This window comes from Coenobita brevimanus, chromosome 103 (assembly GCF_032717465.1).
Source record: "Coenobita brevimanus isolate Jiangsu-jjx chromosome 103, ASM3271746v2, whole genome shotgun sequence".
NCBI classification, from domain to species: Eukaryota; Metazoa; Arthropoda; class Malacostraca; order Decapoda; family Coenobitidae; genus Coenobita; species Coenobita brevimanus.
The window spans coordinates 1,055,166-1,075,753 of NC_137056.1; the positions used below are offsets into that span (position 1 = coordinate 1,055,166).

A 20,588-nucleotide genomic window follows, 5' to 3' on the forward strand; every position below is an offset into this window, starting at 1 on the left:
AAAGGCCAAATAATACAATATACAACAGGCATGTCACAACTGTCAAACGATAATTATGAACACGCATTTAAGAAGCACTGGAGGGCAGTTTGGAACAAAAATTACTCATTCATGCAGGTGGACTATCAGAAAATTGCAGAGGTAAATAAAAGCTGCACAAACTGCCACACACAGCCTACAAGCAGTTTCAAACCAAGCTGCAGTGTATGTCCGTATGCTGGTAATAATATAAAGACATCTATAACAATAGCAAAACAAACAGTACTGCAAATCATTATAAAACATCAATAACAAAACAAAAGCAAACAAACATAACTTGCAAATCATGATAACAGTATCAATAACAAAAACAAATCAATCATACAACTTGCAAATCATGTTAACAGTATCAATAACAAAAACAAATCAATCATACAACTTGCAAATCATGTTAACAGTATCAATAACAAAAACAAATCAATCATACCACTTGCGAATCATGTTAACAGTATCAATACGAAAAACAAATCAATCATACAACTTGCGAATCATGTCAGTAATATAAAACAAACATAACTCCGAAACCGTCAACAGTATCAGTAACAAAAACAAATCAAACATATAGCTAACTTGCAGATTATGTCAACAATAACTATTATAAACACAAAACAAACATACACCTTGCAAATCACGTTAACATTATCAGTAACACACACAAAACAAACATATAACTGCATTACAAACATCAATGTTGGTTTCAATATTAAGTGATCAATACAAGTGTACAATATCAACTTTATTTAACAAGGGTACATTCTAACACCCAACTGGACTGAAGGGGGGTACAAAACCAGATATTACAAACTTAAGGCTAAGTAGTACAAAAGATCGGTTACAGCACTGATATGAAAACCTTACTTAACGTAGCTTCAAAACTTATGTGCTTAAACTCTCTAAATACATCTTCGCAAGCCTCCTTCTCACATACAAATCCATATGACAAGCTAAATTAGATTCAAAATGACTATTAACCTCATTACTAACAATCTATAAAAGTCAAATCACCAATATATTTCAAAATCTTCTATTATTAAATTCTTTCTAGAGCCTAAGTTCAAGTTCTAGTTTTAATGCACTTCTAAGAGGCCATGATACAAATGGGTACCCAATAATAGTTTGAAAATTGTCTAGCCTGTAAACACTACTCAAAATCATTAAGTATTTACCTTCGTTTTCTACATTATCAAATAGGACTTCGAAATTCTTACCCGACAATAGTTCGAAAACTGTCTACCCTGCCAACACTACTAGATCAAAACTCTCATTTTCTATAATTATATATCATCAACATTAGTTTCACATCCTCCCAATCGCTACAGAATAACAATGCTCATACAAACAGCCTAGTCTGTGAAATGGGGGGAACAGCTGCAGAAGAGACCTAAGGAAATTGTGGAATGTTACTGGTTAATTTCACCATTTTGGCTACGGAATATACCAATTAACTCAAACTTTGTGTTGTATATATGGATGCTTGTAATGTACCCAGTTATGTTACAATTCACCATCACAATCACAAACATCTAAATATCCAACACAATGTAATCATCCATTTCGTGAATCAATGGGTAAAAATGTTGAGAGTTCCCCAATAGTTTTATTATACTACGTCTGCTAATTTAGATTCATGAGGAAAGGTAGAGATTTCAAAAGATCTTAATCGCCTATAGTAACAGGTTTAGCAGCTAAAGTGTAGAGTTTAGGAAATGTAATATGAGTTTCCAATGCTTAAGATTCAGGTGAAGGCTGAGATATTTAAGATTATCCAGTTTCATATATCGTCAAAATCCATGGTAAGTTTCAACATATAAAAGTACTCGATACAAGTGACGTTTCAGATATTTAAAATGATGCTGTTTTACGATATTTGCCTTCAAATTCCATACGGGGTTTCAACAGGTAAGTTAAAAAAAATATTACGCCATCTTCTTCGAAGGTTTCAATATCCATTAAAAAAAAAAAGTCCCTAAAACTTTCAAAACTTCTCCCACAACGATTTTTACGGCCGTATGCTAAAAACTTTAAATTACAAAGGGGAAGCCGAGGAAGTTGCCAATTTCTGACACATTACTGGAAAAAAGGTTATTAGATGTGATTAGGCTTCATCCCATATAACGGTGCCACTGAGCAATAATAAAGACTATTCATGTCCCTCAAAAATTATTACCATATAAAAAGCTGGGAGATTGCGTTCCACTCCACGATTTAAGTTTTAAGCACAGCACCATTTAAAACTGCACCATACTGTTGATAAGCATAATAACCATTACAGTACATCGAACAACGTACATTAATTCTTTGTTTTTGTCAGCTACCTAAATCCATTTGCCTCTCCTGCCTCTCTTTCACAGCAGGACTCAAAAACGCCTGAATGTGATGTAGAAGATTGAGACGCATATTAGCATTCATCGGTGGGTGATAATATGAACCTTTATACACTACATCTCATTAAAGTATCTTAGATCTGTATTCTCGTCGGGTAAGGTGGCTCCCTAGCACCTTTTCCTAAGTGATTTATTTGGTAAATTTCACCTTCCTGTCCTATTCTGTATTACACCACCCTTCTAATATCACCATACTGTGGATAAATAACGTACAGAATGATATTACCCAGCCGTATTTTTAAAAATAAATCAGCAAGGAATAGGTGTTATTAAGCTTTCTAGCCATGCGAGAATACCTAAACTAAGCAAAGAGCGAGGCTGGAGAGGTGAGCAAACTTAACTTTTCATACTGGTGTCCGAATGACGTCACCTTCATATTAATGCCACGTCAACAACACACAGCATCAACCTTCCAGAGAACAAGTGTCATAATATTTCAATCTTACTACAAAACAACCTTAACAACTCTTATTATATATAGTGTGTCTGTTTCTCAATTTACTTACGTTACCCTCAGCGGGATCTCTATAATTCCATAACAATCTAAAAGTAATATTTAACCTATATAACAGTCTTGTCTGATTCCCATACTTCATTCTGAGCAAATTTAGTAACATTTTCATAGGAGGCAGAGAACTACTGTACATACGACAAACAGTATAAACCTACCGGACATAGATATCCGTCACAACATTCACCTGGACAAACTTGTTATGCATATTAATTTCATAAAACTAATGGAACTTTTACCCTCACCTCTCATATCGTGCAGAAAGAAAAAATAATAATAAAACATCGGAACTTGCGCCAGTTTCTCCGCCATGACGATAAGAGCCGCATCCTCCATGGCATTGGAGGATTCGCAGCACCCCGTCCCTAGCGATTTAGTTTGCTCATTACACCTTTACTTTTTCATTTATGGTTTTTCTATCATCTTATCATCAACACTCTGCAGGAATAACACAGGCGAGGAGGTTAGGTGTAATGTTCAAAATGAATCACCAAGAAAGAGATATTCCAAAATCTCCGGAACCACATTGAATAAAACCACTATGCAAATTCCTATAACGAATTACTTACATCTTATACACCGAACAACGAACGCCACACTGCAACGAAAGCTAAGACAATATGTATGTATATATATTTTTATTATTATTAGACAGGTATACGAAGCACAAGTCAAATAAATCGTCAAATATTAATGCTAGGAGTCCGCTAAGCTCGTAGTGTTGGAACCTGAGCTCTGAGGGAAGACTTCTAAAAACGCTGTGATAAGATATGTGAGATTACCATGTTGGGGAAAATTATGGCGCTGATCAAAAATAATAAAACAAACTAAAGATAAATAATAGTGATAAACAACACCTATGGATACCGGTTATTATAGGCAGTTCTGGGCTTTGTGCTTAATATACAAACGGATCTACTATTAACAGCTTCACCCCGATGACGTATTTTGTGACTGCTACCAGGAAACTATTTTATTCAGAAAGACATTTCGAACAGAAGGGGTTAGATACAGCCTTCATTAACACCCTAACCCGTATTCTCGATGGTTAAACTCCCTAACACCTCTTCCTATGCGATTTATCTTATTCCACCTTGCCGTCCTCCTTGTATTAATTACTCTATCATCATCATACTCGACATAAATAACCTACAAGACGATATTACCCAGCCGTATCCAAAAATAATTCGGTAAAGAAGAGGTGTTAGGAAGCTTTCTTAACCACCGAGAATACCGTGTCTTAAGTTTAAAATAGTCTAGTGGTAACAAGAATGGAATATATATATATATATATATATATATATATATATATATATATATATTACCTTTTTCTTGTTACTTTCAAGGGATTTATTCAACATTTCAAATACCTCTAGCTCTGAAAGGGGATAATGACGGCTATATTTTATTAATGCAAGAAGATCGAACCAAAGCCCATGGCTATGCCCGCAAGATTATTCCAAGAAAAAAGTCAAATTCAAGATTCCTCTGGGTCAAAAAAAAATAAATAAATAAATAAAAAATAATAATAATAATAATAATCTAAGCTGAATAAAACCATCCAGAAATACCAAGAAAACAGAAAACACGTCGTCGTAGTGAAGTGACTAAATCTACACTCTTAACATCTAATTCTGTGGACCGCATTCTGGGTGGAACCGGACGCTACCTAACACCTTTTCCCTTGCGAATTATTTTACATACTACACCTCAGCGTCCTTTTTAAATTTTGTACATCAATTTAATATCGATATACGAGGGGATACTGAGGTGCAATTGCAAAATAAACCGCTAGTGATCAGGTGTAACGACGCGTCCCAACCCAAACAGACTACAACCCTGTGTCTCTCGTGTAACAACCACTACAACTATACAAACTATATATACTCAGCCTACAACACCGCTTAAAGGCCTGCCACAGGGATTTATATATACAAACAGATTTACGCGTCTCGTTTTCTGTGTCTGGGGCTTAAAGGGGGGACTCGAGTGGTCTTAATGTGATGGCTAGAGGTAAAGCTTTTAGGCCGATTGGTAGTGTGTGTGTGTGTGTGTGTGTGTGTGTGTGTGTGTGTGTGTGTGAGAGAGAGAGAGAGAGAGAGAGAGAGAGAGAGAGAGAGAGAGAGAGAGAGATTGTATCGTTGGCTTTATGAGTGAGATAAAATCTGTGTGTGTGTGTGTGTGTGTGTGTGTGTGTGTGTGTGTGTGTGTGTGTGTGTGTGAGAGAGAGAGAGAGAGAGAGAGAGAGAGAGAGAGAGAGAGAGAGAGAGAGAGTTTATCGTTGGCTTTACGAGTGAGATAAAATCTGTGTGTGTGTGTGTGTGTGTGTGTGTGTGTGTGTGTGTGTGTGTGTGTGTGTGTGTGTGTGTTCCTCAGCAAAACACAAAAATATATCAAACACGAATTTTACACGAATAAACACGAGCCTGAGATTGGCAGACAAAGGTAGAAGAGACAAACGGACATCATTTCAGGTATGGCCATAATTTAGCGGACACAAGAGGCCTGGTAACGTCTCTTCCTTAGCGATTTATTCTGCGTATTACTCCTTCGTATTCTCTTGCATGTTATCTATATCCTAATCTCGACCTCTGCATTAATACCGTAAAAAAAGTTACTAAGGTGTTTTGTGCAGAAAAAATCGCTAGGAAAGAGGCATTACGGGATCTCATACACTGACACTTCCACGGTAGGCCTACCCTCATCTTCCCGATCACCTTCTACTCAAAGCACATCAAAATTAACCCTCAAGTAGTAGTAGTAGTAGTAGTGGTACCATAGTAGAAGATGAAAAAGAATAAGTAGAAGCAGTAATAGTAGTAACTTCAGTAATAGTAGTAGTTGGAACCCAATGGTCATCTCAAACGTGAACCCAGAGGACTGAAGGCTGAAGCTGCTCTCGCCTCGCAATCTATCATCCTCGCTTCGGAGGTTAATGAGGGGGTTGAGGGCAGAGGAGTTGTTCAGTTATATCAGTGCCACCACGTGAAGTGTCTCTCTCCAACGCAAAATAAATGGTATGCCAGTGTTGTAAAAATGTCACAGGTTAATTACATAACAGGGGTGCCCTTTAGCCAGGCAATTAAGGGATATTAGAGGGCAATTAGGGAGGCGGTAATAACTTATGAGTCAACCAGGGACCTCTGCACGGCTATCAATCTATTATAATGACTGGAGAGGGACGCCTTCTCGTGGTGGCACTTGTATGGCCAGGCAGTTCATCAGCGCGGTGATACAAACGTTCCTCAATTCCCTCCCTATCCCCCGAAAAAAACGTTCCTCAATCCCCTCCCTATCCCCCGAAAGGAGGATAGTGGACTGGAGAAAAAGGGAAATCTGAGCCTGCAGTCCACCGGGTTCACACTGACACGAGCCCACTATACTTCATTCACTTTAACTTGACCCCGAGTTTCGTCCTTTTGCAGCTTATTTCACATAGTTCAGTGGCAGAAAAAGACAATGCTGAAGCTCTACACCCTTCCCATAGCACTTCTTCGTGACGAGCATCATAATGTATAATGTTAACCTTTTGCTACAGCTCAGAATTCAAGATGGAGATTTGAAAATTTTAAATCAAAGTGAACAGAGTACAGAAGTTTTTAATCTCTTGAAAACAGTGACATATTTTAAACAGTTTCCTTACCGCTTGATTTTTCCATACAGAACGTCATTAATCCTTTATGTGTTATTCTTGCCTTCTATGTTCAGGTGAAGAAAGACACAGACAACATAAGAGAGAGCAGCGAAGTGTAGCACGGGAAATAAATCGCTAAGGAAAGATGTCAGTGGGTTTCCTTAACCGTGGAGACTACCGGGCAAAATCGCCCGGAGGGAAATAACTAAGTAAAAAATGCGTCATCGAATTCAGAGGGTTAACACGTTAGGATATCAAATAACTTATATAATGTAAAAAAAAAATCACATCAACTCAATGAGAATAACGCAATTATAATTACCAATATATAATTAACATAGTACCGGTACTTAACGCTACTCAAGGGTAACAAAGCAATTATTTACATCATTTTAATTATCACAGATCATGCATTAATAATAAGCACGAAATACCAGGCAAATGTAGCCACTGGAAAATTTCTCGACGCATGAAGATTGAAAAATGATCTCCAATGGCCTCTGTGCTGCCATGGACAATTTCTATACGTAGTTTTTTATTTATATTACACTAGTTTTATCAGGTCTGGGGAGTTCTGTCATCAGTATCATCATCAATATCACCACCACCACCACCACTATCACCACCACCACCACCACCACCACCACCACCATCATCATCACCACCACCACGACCACCACCACCACCACCACCACCACCATCACCATCATCATCATCATCATCATCACCACCACCACCACCACCATCATCATCAGCATCATCATCATCACCACCACCACCATCATCATCATCCACACCTCTTTTCCTACCTGATTATACAGTATCATAATATTCTATAAAACAACATTGCATTATTCTATGGATATACCGGTAACTCATCTTAAAATCATGATGTTACATTATATTAAAGAAATAGATTTTATCCTCCTCCCCCCAAACTAAAAATATATACGAAAAAGATTGCATTCTTCCTTGCTACATACATTGGAGGGAGGGAAGGAGAGGAGGGAGGGAAATTGGAGGAAACTTGGAGGAAAGCCAGATACTTCCCTCCATCCCTTCTCTCGCGCTGTTACCTCTCTTTCTCTTTCGTCTACAGTTCTTTCACACTCCATTCTCTCTCTCTCTCTCTCTCTCTCCTTTAATGCCCTTTCCTCCCCTTCTCTCCTCATACATTTTTCCCCTCCCTCCTCTTCCCCAACCACTCCTGTATTCTCTCCCTCTTCCTCTTCCGCCCATCCCTTCATTTCCCCTCTTCCATCTCTTCTTTTAGCCTCCCTCCTGTTCATCCCCCCCCCCTTGCATTCTCCCTCCTCCTCCCTGCACTCTTCCTCCCTCCTCTCTGCATTCTCCCTTCCGCCTAGATCTTCTCTCTCTCTCTCTCTCTCTCTCTCTCTCTCTCTCTCTCTCTCTCTCTCTCTTATCCCCACTTTTTTTTCAAGTTTCCCTTCCCGTCTCTTTTCTCCTTTTCTTCTTTTTTCCACATGCTTTCATATCCTCCAGCCTCCCTCTCGCTTGTTTTTCCTTTTCTCTTTCCCGCTTCCCCTCCTTCCCTCTCATCTCCCTTCCATTCCCTCTTCGCTTCTCCCTTCTCCCTAATTTCTTTTCTCTCTCCCTCTCTACTTTCACCCCTCTTCCCACCTCATTCTACCTTCCCCCATTTCTCTTTCATCCTTTCCCTCCCCTATCCCATTCCCTCCCTACTTTTATCCCCCTATCTCCTTCCTCATTCAATTTCCTCCTCTCTCTTTCTCTTCCATTCCCTTCCCCTCTCCGTCCTTCCCTCCTTCCTCCCTGTTTTCTCCTCTTCATCCCTAATGTTCTCCCTCCTCCCTCCTTTCTCTTTCCCCTCCCCCTCCCCCTTCCCCGCTCAACTCAATTCTTCCAATCCATTTATCCCCACTTTCACTCCCTCCCCCCTCCCCCCCTCCCCTCATATTTTCGGCCTGCCCTCCCCTCTTTTCGCACCTCCCGCCTCTCTCTCTCTCTCTCTCTCTCTCTCTCTCTCTCTCTCTCTCTCTCTCACATACATTCTTCACCCCCCCACACCCTCTCTTTCAAAACTTCTGTAATCATCACGAAAGTCTTTCTGTTAATTTTCAGTCCAGGACACCTAGAAAGGATCACTAGGTCTGTGTTCTCTCTCTCTCTCTCTCCCCCTCTCTCTCCATGTTTGTCTCTTCCGTCTCTTTCTTCATTCTCAGTCACTTTACACTCTTCGATCTCCCCTTTCCCAGCTCCCTCTCACGTTTCTCCCCTTTCCCTCACTTATCTCCACCCTGCCTTCCCCTTCTGCTGCTCCCTTATCTCCTCTCCCAGTCTCCCCTCTCACCTTCCTCCTCTCTCCCATCCTTTCTCCAACCTTCTGCCCCTCCCTCCCTCCTTTTCCCTCTTCACATCCCTTTCTTTCTCCCTAACCCTTTCCTTTTCCCCCTCTTCCCTAACCTCCCCCCTCTTTCTCCCCCCAATCCCACTCACTCCCCTCCTCCTCCCTCCCATCTTTCTCCTCATAATGCTTCTTTTTCTTCTTTTTATTTATACTTTCTCTTCCCCCAAACTCTTTTTCTTCTCCCTCTCTCCCTCCCCTCCTTCATCCCCTCCCCATCTTTCTCTCACTCTCCTCCTCCTCCTCCTTTACCCTTTCCTCCCCCCTCCTCCATTCTTTTTAATGCTTTCTTTTCCTTCTCTCCCCCCCCCCTCCCCACACCCCTCCCTCCCTCTCTATGAATAGCCAAGTTTAATCAATGCTGGCCAGCGTGACTAAGTGCCTCTCGGGAAAAAAAAAGTGAGAGAGAGAGAGAGAGAGAGAGAGAGAGAGAGTCACTGATACAAATAAATATATACGTAACATGAAACCGGACATTAAATACACAATAAATAAATACATAACTAATGTACCGGCACCGTGGAAAACAATTAAATGACTGGATTTATATAGGTAGCTATTCTAATTAAAATATCAGTGATTTAAAATAGAAATTCTTGCACGGCAGACCCAATTACGGAAAGGTACTGTGTGTGTGTGTGTGTGTGTGTGTGTGTGTGTGTGTGTGTGTGTGTGTAAGCCATATGTACACCAAACCATGTTCTAGTACCGTACATTACTTTCTCGTGTAGCCTATAAAGGAAGGATGTGCATGGAATGTGTTAGGAAAGATGGCGGTATCTTCTGTTTAGCTGAAGATTTGAATTATGACGATTTGTGCTTGAAAATATGGATGTAGGAAGGTGTTAGGTGGTTGAGGAGTCTACAGAGCTAAGTAGAATGTGAAATATGGGTACATTTTGGGGGGGATTTCATCTTAGGTCACTGATGATGACCTGAGAAGATGTCAAAACGTCTAAAAATAAAGATTATATTTCGACCCTCAGCCTACTGTTCCTATAATCTTCTAACCTCAACTTGGCCCAGATTTTCCTCCTCCTGCAGCTTATTTCACGTAGCTCAGTGCCAGAAAAGACAACACAGTTTTACGGCACTATACCTTTTCCACGGTAAATCTTCGTGACTAGCATCATATTCTAGTGTTAATCGAATGTCACAACTCAGCATACAAGATGAAGAAGTCGAAATTCAAGGCCAAGTTAAAGTAAAAAGGGTATAGTATGATGAATGTATGATTGTGAAAAAGACTGAAAAATCGTCTGGATGAAGAATGGGTATGGTTTGAATGTATGGCTTGAATGAAAATGAATAAGGGTGTTGTCTGGTTGAAATTTTGGTATAAAGAAATCGCTTCTGGGATTATGGCTATGAATAATTGTCTGGATGAACAATGTGTATGATCAGGAATGTATGGTGTGAATAAAGATGAAAGAGAGTTTTGTCGGGTGGAAAATTCTGAATAAATAAAATGGTAGTGTATTTGTTAATAAGGCTGTGAAAAACTGTCTGGATGAACAATATGTATGGCTAGGAATGTATGGCGTTAATTAAAAAAAAAAAAAAAAAAAAGAATGAAGGTTTTGTTTAGCTGAAAATTCTGTATACGGTAATTAAAAAGGTTGTGAACACGGTTGTAAAAGTAAAGTCAAGGTTTGCAGGGTGTATTGCCATTGAGTTAGGCAGAGTGAAATGAATTAAGTATAATAATCCCTTTCAGTACAGTTTCGTTTTTAATAGTGTTCTTGCTGCCTCCAGACGATTTTATTCAGCTTGGGTCTGACGCATCGTACTAAAAGGGTTAACCAAGGCTCTATCCCTGTCAATTACGCAAGTCTCTCCCAAGCTGAATAAAATCGTGAGTAGAAAGCAAAAAAATAAATAAATAAACAAATAGCTAAGTAAATAAGAATAGACGCCATCGTACTGAAAGGGTTAATATCATCACAACTTCCTATAATATTGCTTTATCATCCACCAAAATCATTCTTTGTATAATTCACTACATTTAACAAGAGTGATTCAATTTATCGCCTTAATTATTATCAGTATTATTCATTATATTTAACAACAGCAGTGATTCAGCTTATCGCCTTGATTATTATCTTTATTATTTTCATGTACCAAAGCTTTCACTAACTACTTACGATACCTTCACTCATCATTGTCGCCCTGGTTATTAACTCTCTATTTAAATTACCCTCATTACCAGATGTTAATTATTTCATCTTTCATATTACTCATCTCACTTTTACGGCGTTCTTTTCTTTTATTCCTCCAACATTCAAAGGATTTTATTCGGTTAAAGAGACTATTCGAATTATGGAAGAGACTGGCTACCGTATAACCTTCATTGTCCTCTAAGACAACTGACAAGTTAAATAAATAAAAAAAATCTAGTTGTAGCACACACACAAAAAAAAAAAGGCGTCTTCGTAATAGAGAGATCGAGACCGGTATAATAATTTCAGCTCTTAACCCTTAATTATTATGTTGGATACAATATTGTCATTAATATCACCGTTATTTCAATCACTTGTTTCCATCTACAGTTCTACACCATCTTCAGTCACAACCATATAGCCTATTCTGGTAACGTACCATAAATAACAAAAGCCTTATAACATTAACTTCTAACATACTCTGAGCAGCCTAATATAACAAGAACAGTTTGACAGAATATGAACAGCACGATAATGAAATATTCTGGCGGTTGCATCAAAGAAAAATCACCACCATCACCGCCACTATCACTACCGGTATCACCATCGCCACCACCATCATCGTCAACATAACAGCAACACCCGCCTGTCATATCACAACCACATAACACTCACATACCTCATTCACAAAGCAATGTGTTTATTGCCACTCATTAACCTGTCTGTATCACCTGTCATAATTTAGGCCTAACTACTGTTACATCCCCTGACGCCGCTATTCAGTCCAAATGTAATCATTATCTTATTATTTATCATCGTCACAACCATCATTATCAACTGCCATCACATTCTACAAATTACCATCACCAAACTCATCATCAATATGACTGTCTTTACAACCTTCTCCTCTCATCACTATTATTACGGCAACAATTAAACATTATAGCTGAACTTAAACAGAAACAATCAAACAATCACTGTCTCAGATTACCGTCTTCAAATTCAACATGAATCTTTCCACAACCTTGTCATCACTAATACCATCACAACAATTAACAATATAAACCTGATTTTGAATTAAACTTATTACTGAAAAGATTAGGCTACCTTTACAGACTTCTTTCTTCATCATTAACAGATATCAACATAATAATTAAATACATGTACCAGTACTACGGTTTAACTTATAAATGAATCGGTCTCTACAACTACCATAATCACAAATACAGTACTGCTAATATAACTACGGTATATACTGTACAGTCAGTTTGTTTTTACGTGACAAAGATCCATACACTCTCTACACCTCAGTTGATGGCCAGATACAGTGTCATTGGAGGACTGATTTGACTGGTAATTAAAGGGACACATTCCTGCCTCATAGCTAAGGGTCATCGAATTTCAAACAACCACAACTTAGTACCTAATCAAGTTGTGTGCGTAGTCCAGTTCCCTCAGATGAAAACAAACTAACTAACAACCTAATGGTATCACTTTACCACTATCATCACTACCCGCACCAGTACAACTACCATCACTGCTACAAATATTTTCATAACTGACACCATTCAGGCCTGATGAATGGAATGGGAAAGGAGGAGGTGAGGAGTGGGACAGTGATGCAAGAGGGAAACATTAAAATGTTAAAGATGCGTTTCAGATTTCTTTCAAGATCAGTGAATAATTTTCAAGGTATGAAAATAATCAACAGTCACATTTCATTAGCCTACATATTCACCATTATTTTTCATATGCATTAACCCCTTCTCCACCTTGTACGTGTTACAACAATGTGTTTAAAAATATTAATGAATATTTGTAGGCTAACCTCACCAGGGTGCTTACAGAAGTCTGCAAGCTCTTCCCTACCCCTCTCTGGAGGTAACTGCACTCTGGGTAGCACTACCCCGCACCTGAGGATAACTCCCACCTAAGGGAGACCGTTACCTGGAGGGGAACTCCCACCTAGGAAGGCACCCTGACCTGGTGGTAACTCCCACCTGAGGATATCCTGCCCAAAGGGTGGCACAAGCAAGCCCTTCCTTATCCCCCACGTGAGGTTAATCTCAAGTCTTGGCTACCCTCATCTGTGGGTAGCCCTTAACTGGGGCTTAACCCCCCCACCCTGGGAAAATTTATTCGCCTAGTAAATAAACCTCTCCTCTAAAGGACCAACTTTTTCAAGGAGAAATGTTGCTTTGTAAGTGGAATCTAACCCTTCACGGATATTACTGAACCTTCTATGATTATTATAACTTAGAAAATGTCAAGCAGTGAAGGGGTTACTGAATGCCATACAGTATATACACTATCTCACTCCATGGGTTTGGAGTCAATAAGTTGAATAAAACTTCCTAGTAATATAGTAGCCAAATAAATAAAAGAATAAATAAATAATGCTCCGTACGTGGCAGAAGGGGTTAAGAGTTAATGTGAGGGAAATATGGTTTATTCTATAATAATTCTATGATTTGATTGATGTTTCAGTCCAGTATATACACAGGTTTTGGGTGAGAAATGTTTTGTTAATTTCGGTATCCAGAGTTGCCTGTTATCAAAAATTAATTCAACTGATTTTATGTAATTTTATGGTAAACATTTTACTATACAAAAATGGCATTGTATACGGCAATCTGACGTAGTCTGTTCAAAGTAGTTTTAAGTACGGTACCGGCACTGATGTATATTATAAGGTGTGATGCATTAAGAACGGGGGAGAAGAGAGGAAGGGAGAGGGGGAAGGAAGAGGGAACAGGCTGAGTGAGGGAAATAGAGAAACAGGCCGAGTGAGGGGAAGGAAGCAATGGAAATGAGAGAGGGAACGAATGGAACAAGCCGAGTGAGGGGATGGAGGAAAGGGAAAAGAGAGAGAAAACGAGGGGAACATGCCGAGTGAGGGGATGGAGGAAAGGGAGATGGGGGGCCAGGCCGAGTGAGGCAGTTTAACTCATGGTCCGTTCTATCTTTCCACGCCACTAACACCACCACAGTTAGCTACCACCATCACCCCCCTCCTCCCCGTACTGTCGCCACAAAAAGTTCTGTTCCCTCCCATGCTTTTCTCTAAGGGGCATTGAAAGTCAGTCTGGTGAATCCACAGCAAATGACACTGATAACATTAACCTTTGGCCAAATAAAATCGACGGCTGCAGAATTACGACACAGGTTGATTTTCAAAGTTCATGTAAAGAGAAGTTATAGAGACAACATGACTTTTGATACATATACCATATATAGTCAATAATCTCTTTACACTCTAAGATTCTGAACCGATTATGAGAGATTCCAACCCTTTTGATATTAACTGAACAGATTTTTATATAATTTAGTTTTAACAAAGTTCTGAGCCACTAAAAAAGAAAAAATGCTGACTGCAACTCTACCATAATTAGCTACTGGTATCAACATTACCCAACTACAATTAGGCCAGCTACCATAACTACCACCCTCAAAAGCACCACCACCAATAAACTACTACAAAACTGAACCAAATTTACCTCATTCTTCTTGCGTTTGCCCTTCCAGACAGTCCGGAGGCGGAGAATATCAGCATCCAACTCTGGTTTACATCCAGCAGCACCATCTTCAAATGTGAGACTGTTTCTTGAATGATGAATGCGTTGTCGACATCTACTTCAAATTTTTCAAAGTATCTGCCCTAATTTTCTCTTAATGGTTTGTTGATGGAGGTTTTGCTAATAACTTTCTATTTATTCGCTGATCGGTGTTTGAGTTTGTACACGTTTTCAGATTATGACTCAACCATTGCATTTTCTCAATAGTTAACCACAGCACTAAACCTACATCCATATCTCCAACGATTTTCTTGCACAACAGGTTTAAATTCAATATTCCACAAGTTCGATACACTTCCAATCACATCGTATATTTCGCTTGTTTTCACATGCAACTTATTTTCCATTGATTAACTTTGGTATCAACTGCAGATTGCGAGTGAGGTGGAAGGAAACGCTTGAAGTAGGAAGTAGCCTATATATAAGTTGGCGAAGCAGCATGAAACAAAACAGGGTACGGTAGTTGACTCAAGATTGAGTAGCGTTATGGTGCTTTCCTTTTTCTTTTTTTTTTCACGGAGATTTTAAGGTTTTACAGATGCATAATAACTAACAATGTTTCTTTCTTTCACTGTTTTGGAAATTCTATTACGAACTAATATACTTGAGAAGACTTCATTTTTTTTTTTTTTTTCCCTATGATCGTACTTTGGCCCAGTACTTCACTATTAACTTTTCTTAACTGGCAGTATAGCTAACTATTTTTTCCTACACAAAGTCACAAACAACAAACATCTCAACCTAACGAAAACACATCTTCACACTTCTACTTCAGAGCAACACAAATTGTTCTATTACAAATGACATCAATTTTTCTGTAACACTACCAGAACCACTTTTCTGTAGTTTTTCCCACTGTTGCTATAAAAACTCATTTTTCTTTCAGTAGTCCAAAAATCGCTGCTGATTTCTAATTATCAGGTTACCAGTAAACTTCATAAAGTCAACATCAACACATTCTAGTTTTGCTAAAGAAAAATCAGCTGTCTCCTCTCAGTACACCAAAAATCGACCATGCCTTTTCCCTACACCAAAAATTACTTACTTATTTTTCCTCAGAGAGAATATTAGACTACACAACGTTGTGACTACGGTACTGTGGACTAGGAAGGAATACATTTACTTGACGAGTTGGTAGGGAGACTATGGCGGGACGGGACACACACTCATCCCCGTGACGCTGGTGGAATATATAACTTTCGGGTGCAACTTCCAACTTATTCCTTTGCATCGTGAACACGTGACTTAGAGCAGCCTGACTAATGACAGCCGCTAGTTGAGGGACCAGACGTACTTTTCTACCCACTTACATCATTATTATTGGCTTCTACATTATTCTCCTTCTTCATGCACCAAATCAAACTCTTGATCTTGACGCAATCACTCTCCGTTGATCCACTTGTCAGGTAGGCTATGCATCTCATCCTCCGTCATCGCATGCACCATATATCAACTTCTACATCTTTCCACTTATCACTCCACCTCAAACCCCTGGTCTTGTTTAAACTTATTATCCACTTCCTCCTCCATCAATACATCCCTTACTGATATATATTCCACCTCCTCATCGTTTCACTTCTTGCCCTACCAGCTAAAGTCTTGGTCTTCACACAGCCTGAGGAATGCACGACTATCCAGCCACATCATTCTCCTTGCCTCACCAGCTTGAAGCCCTAGTCTCCGTACAGCCTGGAGAGCACTCGACTATGCTACCCAGCCAGTCACTCCCCTTCTTGCTGCACCAGCTCAAAGCCCCGGTCTCCGCATAGCCTGGAGATTGCCCGACTATGCCGCCACGAAGTTCATAAGAGCTGCCATATCGCGGGCCGCTGTGGGATGGGTGGGCGGTCATCAAAGGGCGAGGGTGTGGCGGTGGAGGAGGAGGTGTGCAGGTACTGATGGTACTTGTGGTGGCACCGGTGGTACGACACACATGACGATATCATACACACACCTGAAAATGAACAACAGTAATAAATAACTCAATAAGCTTCTCTCCTACTGAATAAAACTAGAAGAATTTACCCAACATACAATAATTTCAACAATGCTACGACACACGACGATACCCTACACACACCTGAAAATCAACAATGTTATTACAGCCACCATTAAAATGACCAAGGTTGACGACACTAACATGACTAAGAATTATAAATTTAAGAATAGTTCAATAAAATTATAATCAACATTAATTACTACAGCCTTTAACATTACAGTGTGTGTGTGTGTGTGTGTGTGTGTGTGTGTGTGTGTGTGTGTGTGTGTGTGTGTGTGTGTGTGTGTGTGTGTGTGTTAAACTTAAGCAAACCCTCATTACTGACACTACAATGGCCTATCAAACCTGACACTCCAGACCACATGCAGACTAACGATGGTATTCTCATGGGGTTAGGAAGCTTACTAACACCTTTTCCTTACCGATTCATTTCCGATTCCGCTCCGTTCCTACATTCTTGTGTTATTCATGCAATCTATGTCCATATTAAAAAAAAAAAAAAATCAGAGGAAATAAAAAAAACGGATATGAATGTGTAGTTCAGAAAATAAATCGTTATGGAAAAGGTGCTAGATTAAAAAAAAAAAAAAAAAAAAAAAAAAAAAAAAAAAAAACGGATATGAATGTGCAGTTTGGAAAATAAATCGTAAAGGAAAAGGTGCTAGGGAGCCTCCTTACCCGACAAGAATCCGGGCCTAAGAGAGGAATGTGCCACCATCATGCCACTGCGGCGACCCAACACACTAACGCCAATAATATCACCGACACACACTAAACGGAGGGTCAGTGTGTGTGTGTGTGTGTGTGTGTGTGTGTGTGTGTGTGTGTGTGTGTACCTCCGTCAAGCCGTACTGATATTCCTTTGTTCTCTAAAAATAATTTCGCCATAATTACTTCAGTTTTCGCTAAGCTTCAACATCTCCACATTCTTCACACATTTTTCATCCTCCACCCATCTCTCTTGTTCATTTTTTTCCGAGTGACAAATACAAAGACTGGAGTGAAAATTTAACCTCACAGAGTTAAAATACAACAACAACAACAACAACAATAATAATAATAATAATAATAATAATAATAATACTTTAATTTTACTAGATCTTTATTTTTTGTCCCGTAACTCCATGGCAGAATAAGAAACTACTACGGCTCAATATCCTATCCGTAGCACTTCTTCGTGACTAGCAATATATTCTGGTGTTAATCTATAGTTGCTCAACATTCAAGATGGAGGGATGGCAATTTTACGCCGAGTTAAAGTGACCACAGTATAGCATCAGAAACATTATCAGTACTTGCTTTGGTCTTCCATATTGTATTCATCATTTTTATTATTATTATTATCACTGTTATTATTATCATTATTATTATTATTATTATTATTATCATCATCATCATCATTATCATCACCACTGTTATTATTATTTTTTTCCCTGTGTGGTGTGTGGCATCTGGCAAGGAGCCCAGCGGTGTGCGATAACACTGCCGCCTCTCAGGTCAACCACCTTTAAACGCCTCAACTTTAACCCATTCACTCCCGATGTGCCATTTTCTATACCGCCTTTATTCTAACTTGGCAGGAAATTACCCTCTTTCCATCTCCAGTGTTGAGGTGTAACTATACATCAACACAATGAACACAACAATAAATAACAATAATCAACACAATAACAATAAATTAACACAACAGTTCGTTCACTTTGACTTGACAGAGATTTTCATTCTTTTCCAGCTTATTTTCCCTAAGTTTAGTGGCAGAAAAGAACAATACTATGGCTCAACATTTTCTCCGCAGCTCTTCTTCGTGACTAGCATAGACAGGGCAACACTCAAGATGAAATGATGGCAAAAATTCACCTAAAGTGGAGAGAACAGTAGATGGTGCTAGTCACGAAGAAGTGCTATGTCAAGTAGATGTAAACGTACCATTATCTAAACACTGCAAATTTTCGTCTAGTCAAAGTGCAGAAAGAATAATATATGATGCTAGTCATGAAGAAGTGCTATGGAAAGGATGGTACAGCCGTAGTATTGTCTTCTGCCACTGAACTACGTGTAATAAGCAACTAAAGGACGAAAATTTGGGTCAAGTTAAGGTGAAAGAATTATGTATTGGTTATTCTTGCTCCCTCCAGACGATTTTATTCTGCTTAGGGAAAATTTTTCACAATGGAGGGGTTTTCTCTCTCTCTCTCTGTCCCATCAAAGCAGTGAGGTGTAACTGAACGCCCGCACTGTAATACCATCCTCAAACACCTCATTGACTCTTTTATGCCAGCCTCAGTCACCAATGATGTATTGTGGGTTAATTAAAGTGGGTAGTGTGGCAATACGAGGGATTTCACTGCCAACTGAAGTGGTAATAGTATGGCTGGAGAGTGACCAAATAGTGACCCGCGTTTTCACAAAGATAACCTGCGAGTAAAGAGGATTCAAACGCGGATGAAACAGATTATAAAAAATAAAACTTATGACTGCCAATGTAAGAAAGTTGGTTTAACTGTAAAAAGACTACACAGGGCTCCCCATGGTATATACTCTGAATTAGTTTGTTAGAGGTCCAGTGCACGACCAGATCTCCACAGAGGGAGTGATGGCCACAAATTGCCCATCTTCATGCTGGACAGGTATGAATCAGGATGGAGAATCTATAATAAATAGTGCATAAGAAAACTGCTGTGTGTATGTATGTCAGAGTGTGTGTACTGTGTGTCATCAGAATGAAATGACATTATTCACCGTATGAATAAAGAATACAGTAGTAATATGTTAGGCAATAAAGGCTGTATACCGTACAGTACATACAAGAAATGATCAAGGAAAAAATAATGATCTACCGAACTGATATATAAATTTACCGAATACTATTTTGGTGTTAATATGCTTATTAACACCAACTGTCCAATACTAATTTTAGCACTATATTACTACAAATCTTTTATTACTACTACAGCTGCTGCTACTACTGTACTTCTACTACTACTGCTACTACCACTACATCTATTACTACTAACAAGTGAGAGGGAAGCTAACCTCCAATGCAAATAAATACGACGAACATGACTATGACGGAAACACTGGGCAGCGCCTCGAAGCCAACACCCAGTACGATGAATCCAGCGTTGACCATCATGAGCCCCACGCTGCCAAGGAACACCCCCAGCCAGCACAGCCGCAGCATGTCTGCGTACCGCCAGGGGGGCGCCTCGTGCTCGTCTGACATGTACACCTCCACCGTGCTACTCCACTCCTCCAAGTACACCGGCGTTACCACCATCCCGGGGCATAACTCAATCGTCCTCAGTCCACCGTCCAGTAGGTTGTCTGTGCTGCCTACTTTCCTGGAGCTGGTGAGGATGCCTGGGTTTGGCTTCCGTGTGTTGATGGTTGCAATGGAGTCTGTAGTCTCGGGTTTCCTAGGGTTGGCATCCGCGGATCTGTTAGACTTTGGGGTGGCCAAGGCATCAAAGGAGCCCCGCTTCCCCCTGCTCAAGTTATCTGTGCTGCCTTTGGAGTTGATGTCCGCCTGCAGGATACGACCGTTGGTATACACCTCATTTGGGGTGACGTCAGCCAGGATGGGGTCACAGGATGCCAGGACCAGGTCAGTGGGCGCCATGACCCTGAGCAGCTCTCCGCCGGTGCCCAGATCCAGCAATGCCGGACATGCCCCCTCCCCCCGGGCCATCCTCTTGGCCCTGGCCATGACCGCCTCCACCTGGCGGGCACGGTACCGGGTGTAGCGACGGTACCCCACTGCCGACACCGCTGTAACTGCAACTACAGCAAAAGACAAAGGTAAGGTAGGCAAAAGACGGGCAGAAAGAAAAGCAAAGACGGTAAGAAAACAGACATCGGGCAAAGAGAGGCTGTTGCTGGGAGACTGGGGAAGGGCAAGGAC

At 39.9% G+C, this 20,588-nt stretch overlaps 1 protein-coding gene across 1 annotated transcript in view; it reads right to left on the minus strand.

Annotated features, from left to right (window-relative positions):
* Positions 1 to 16,490: 16,490 nt before the first annotated feature.
* LOC145415548 (uncharacterized) overlaps positions 16,491 to 20,588 on the minus strand; it is a 9,713-nt gene continuing 5,615 nt past the window's right edge. The window contains exons 3-5 of the mRNA XM_080284771.1: positions 20,115 to 20,467; positions 19,721 to 20,057; positions 16,491 to 16,642 (exon numbers count right to left, since the gene is read on the minus strand). Coding sequence (XP_080140897.1) covers positions 16,491 to 16,642; positions 19,721 to 20,057; positions 20,115 to 20,467 — 842 coding nt within the window. The remainder of the gene's footprint in view (positions 16,643 to 19,720; positions 20,058 to 20,114; positions 20,468 to 20,588) is intronic.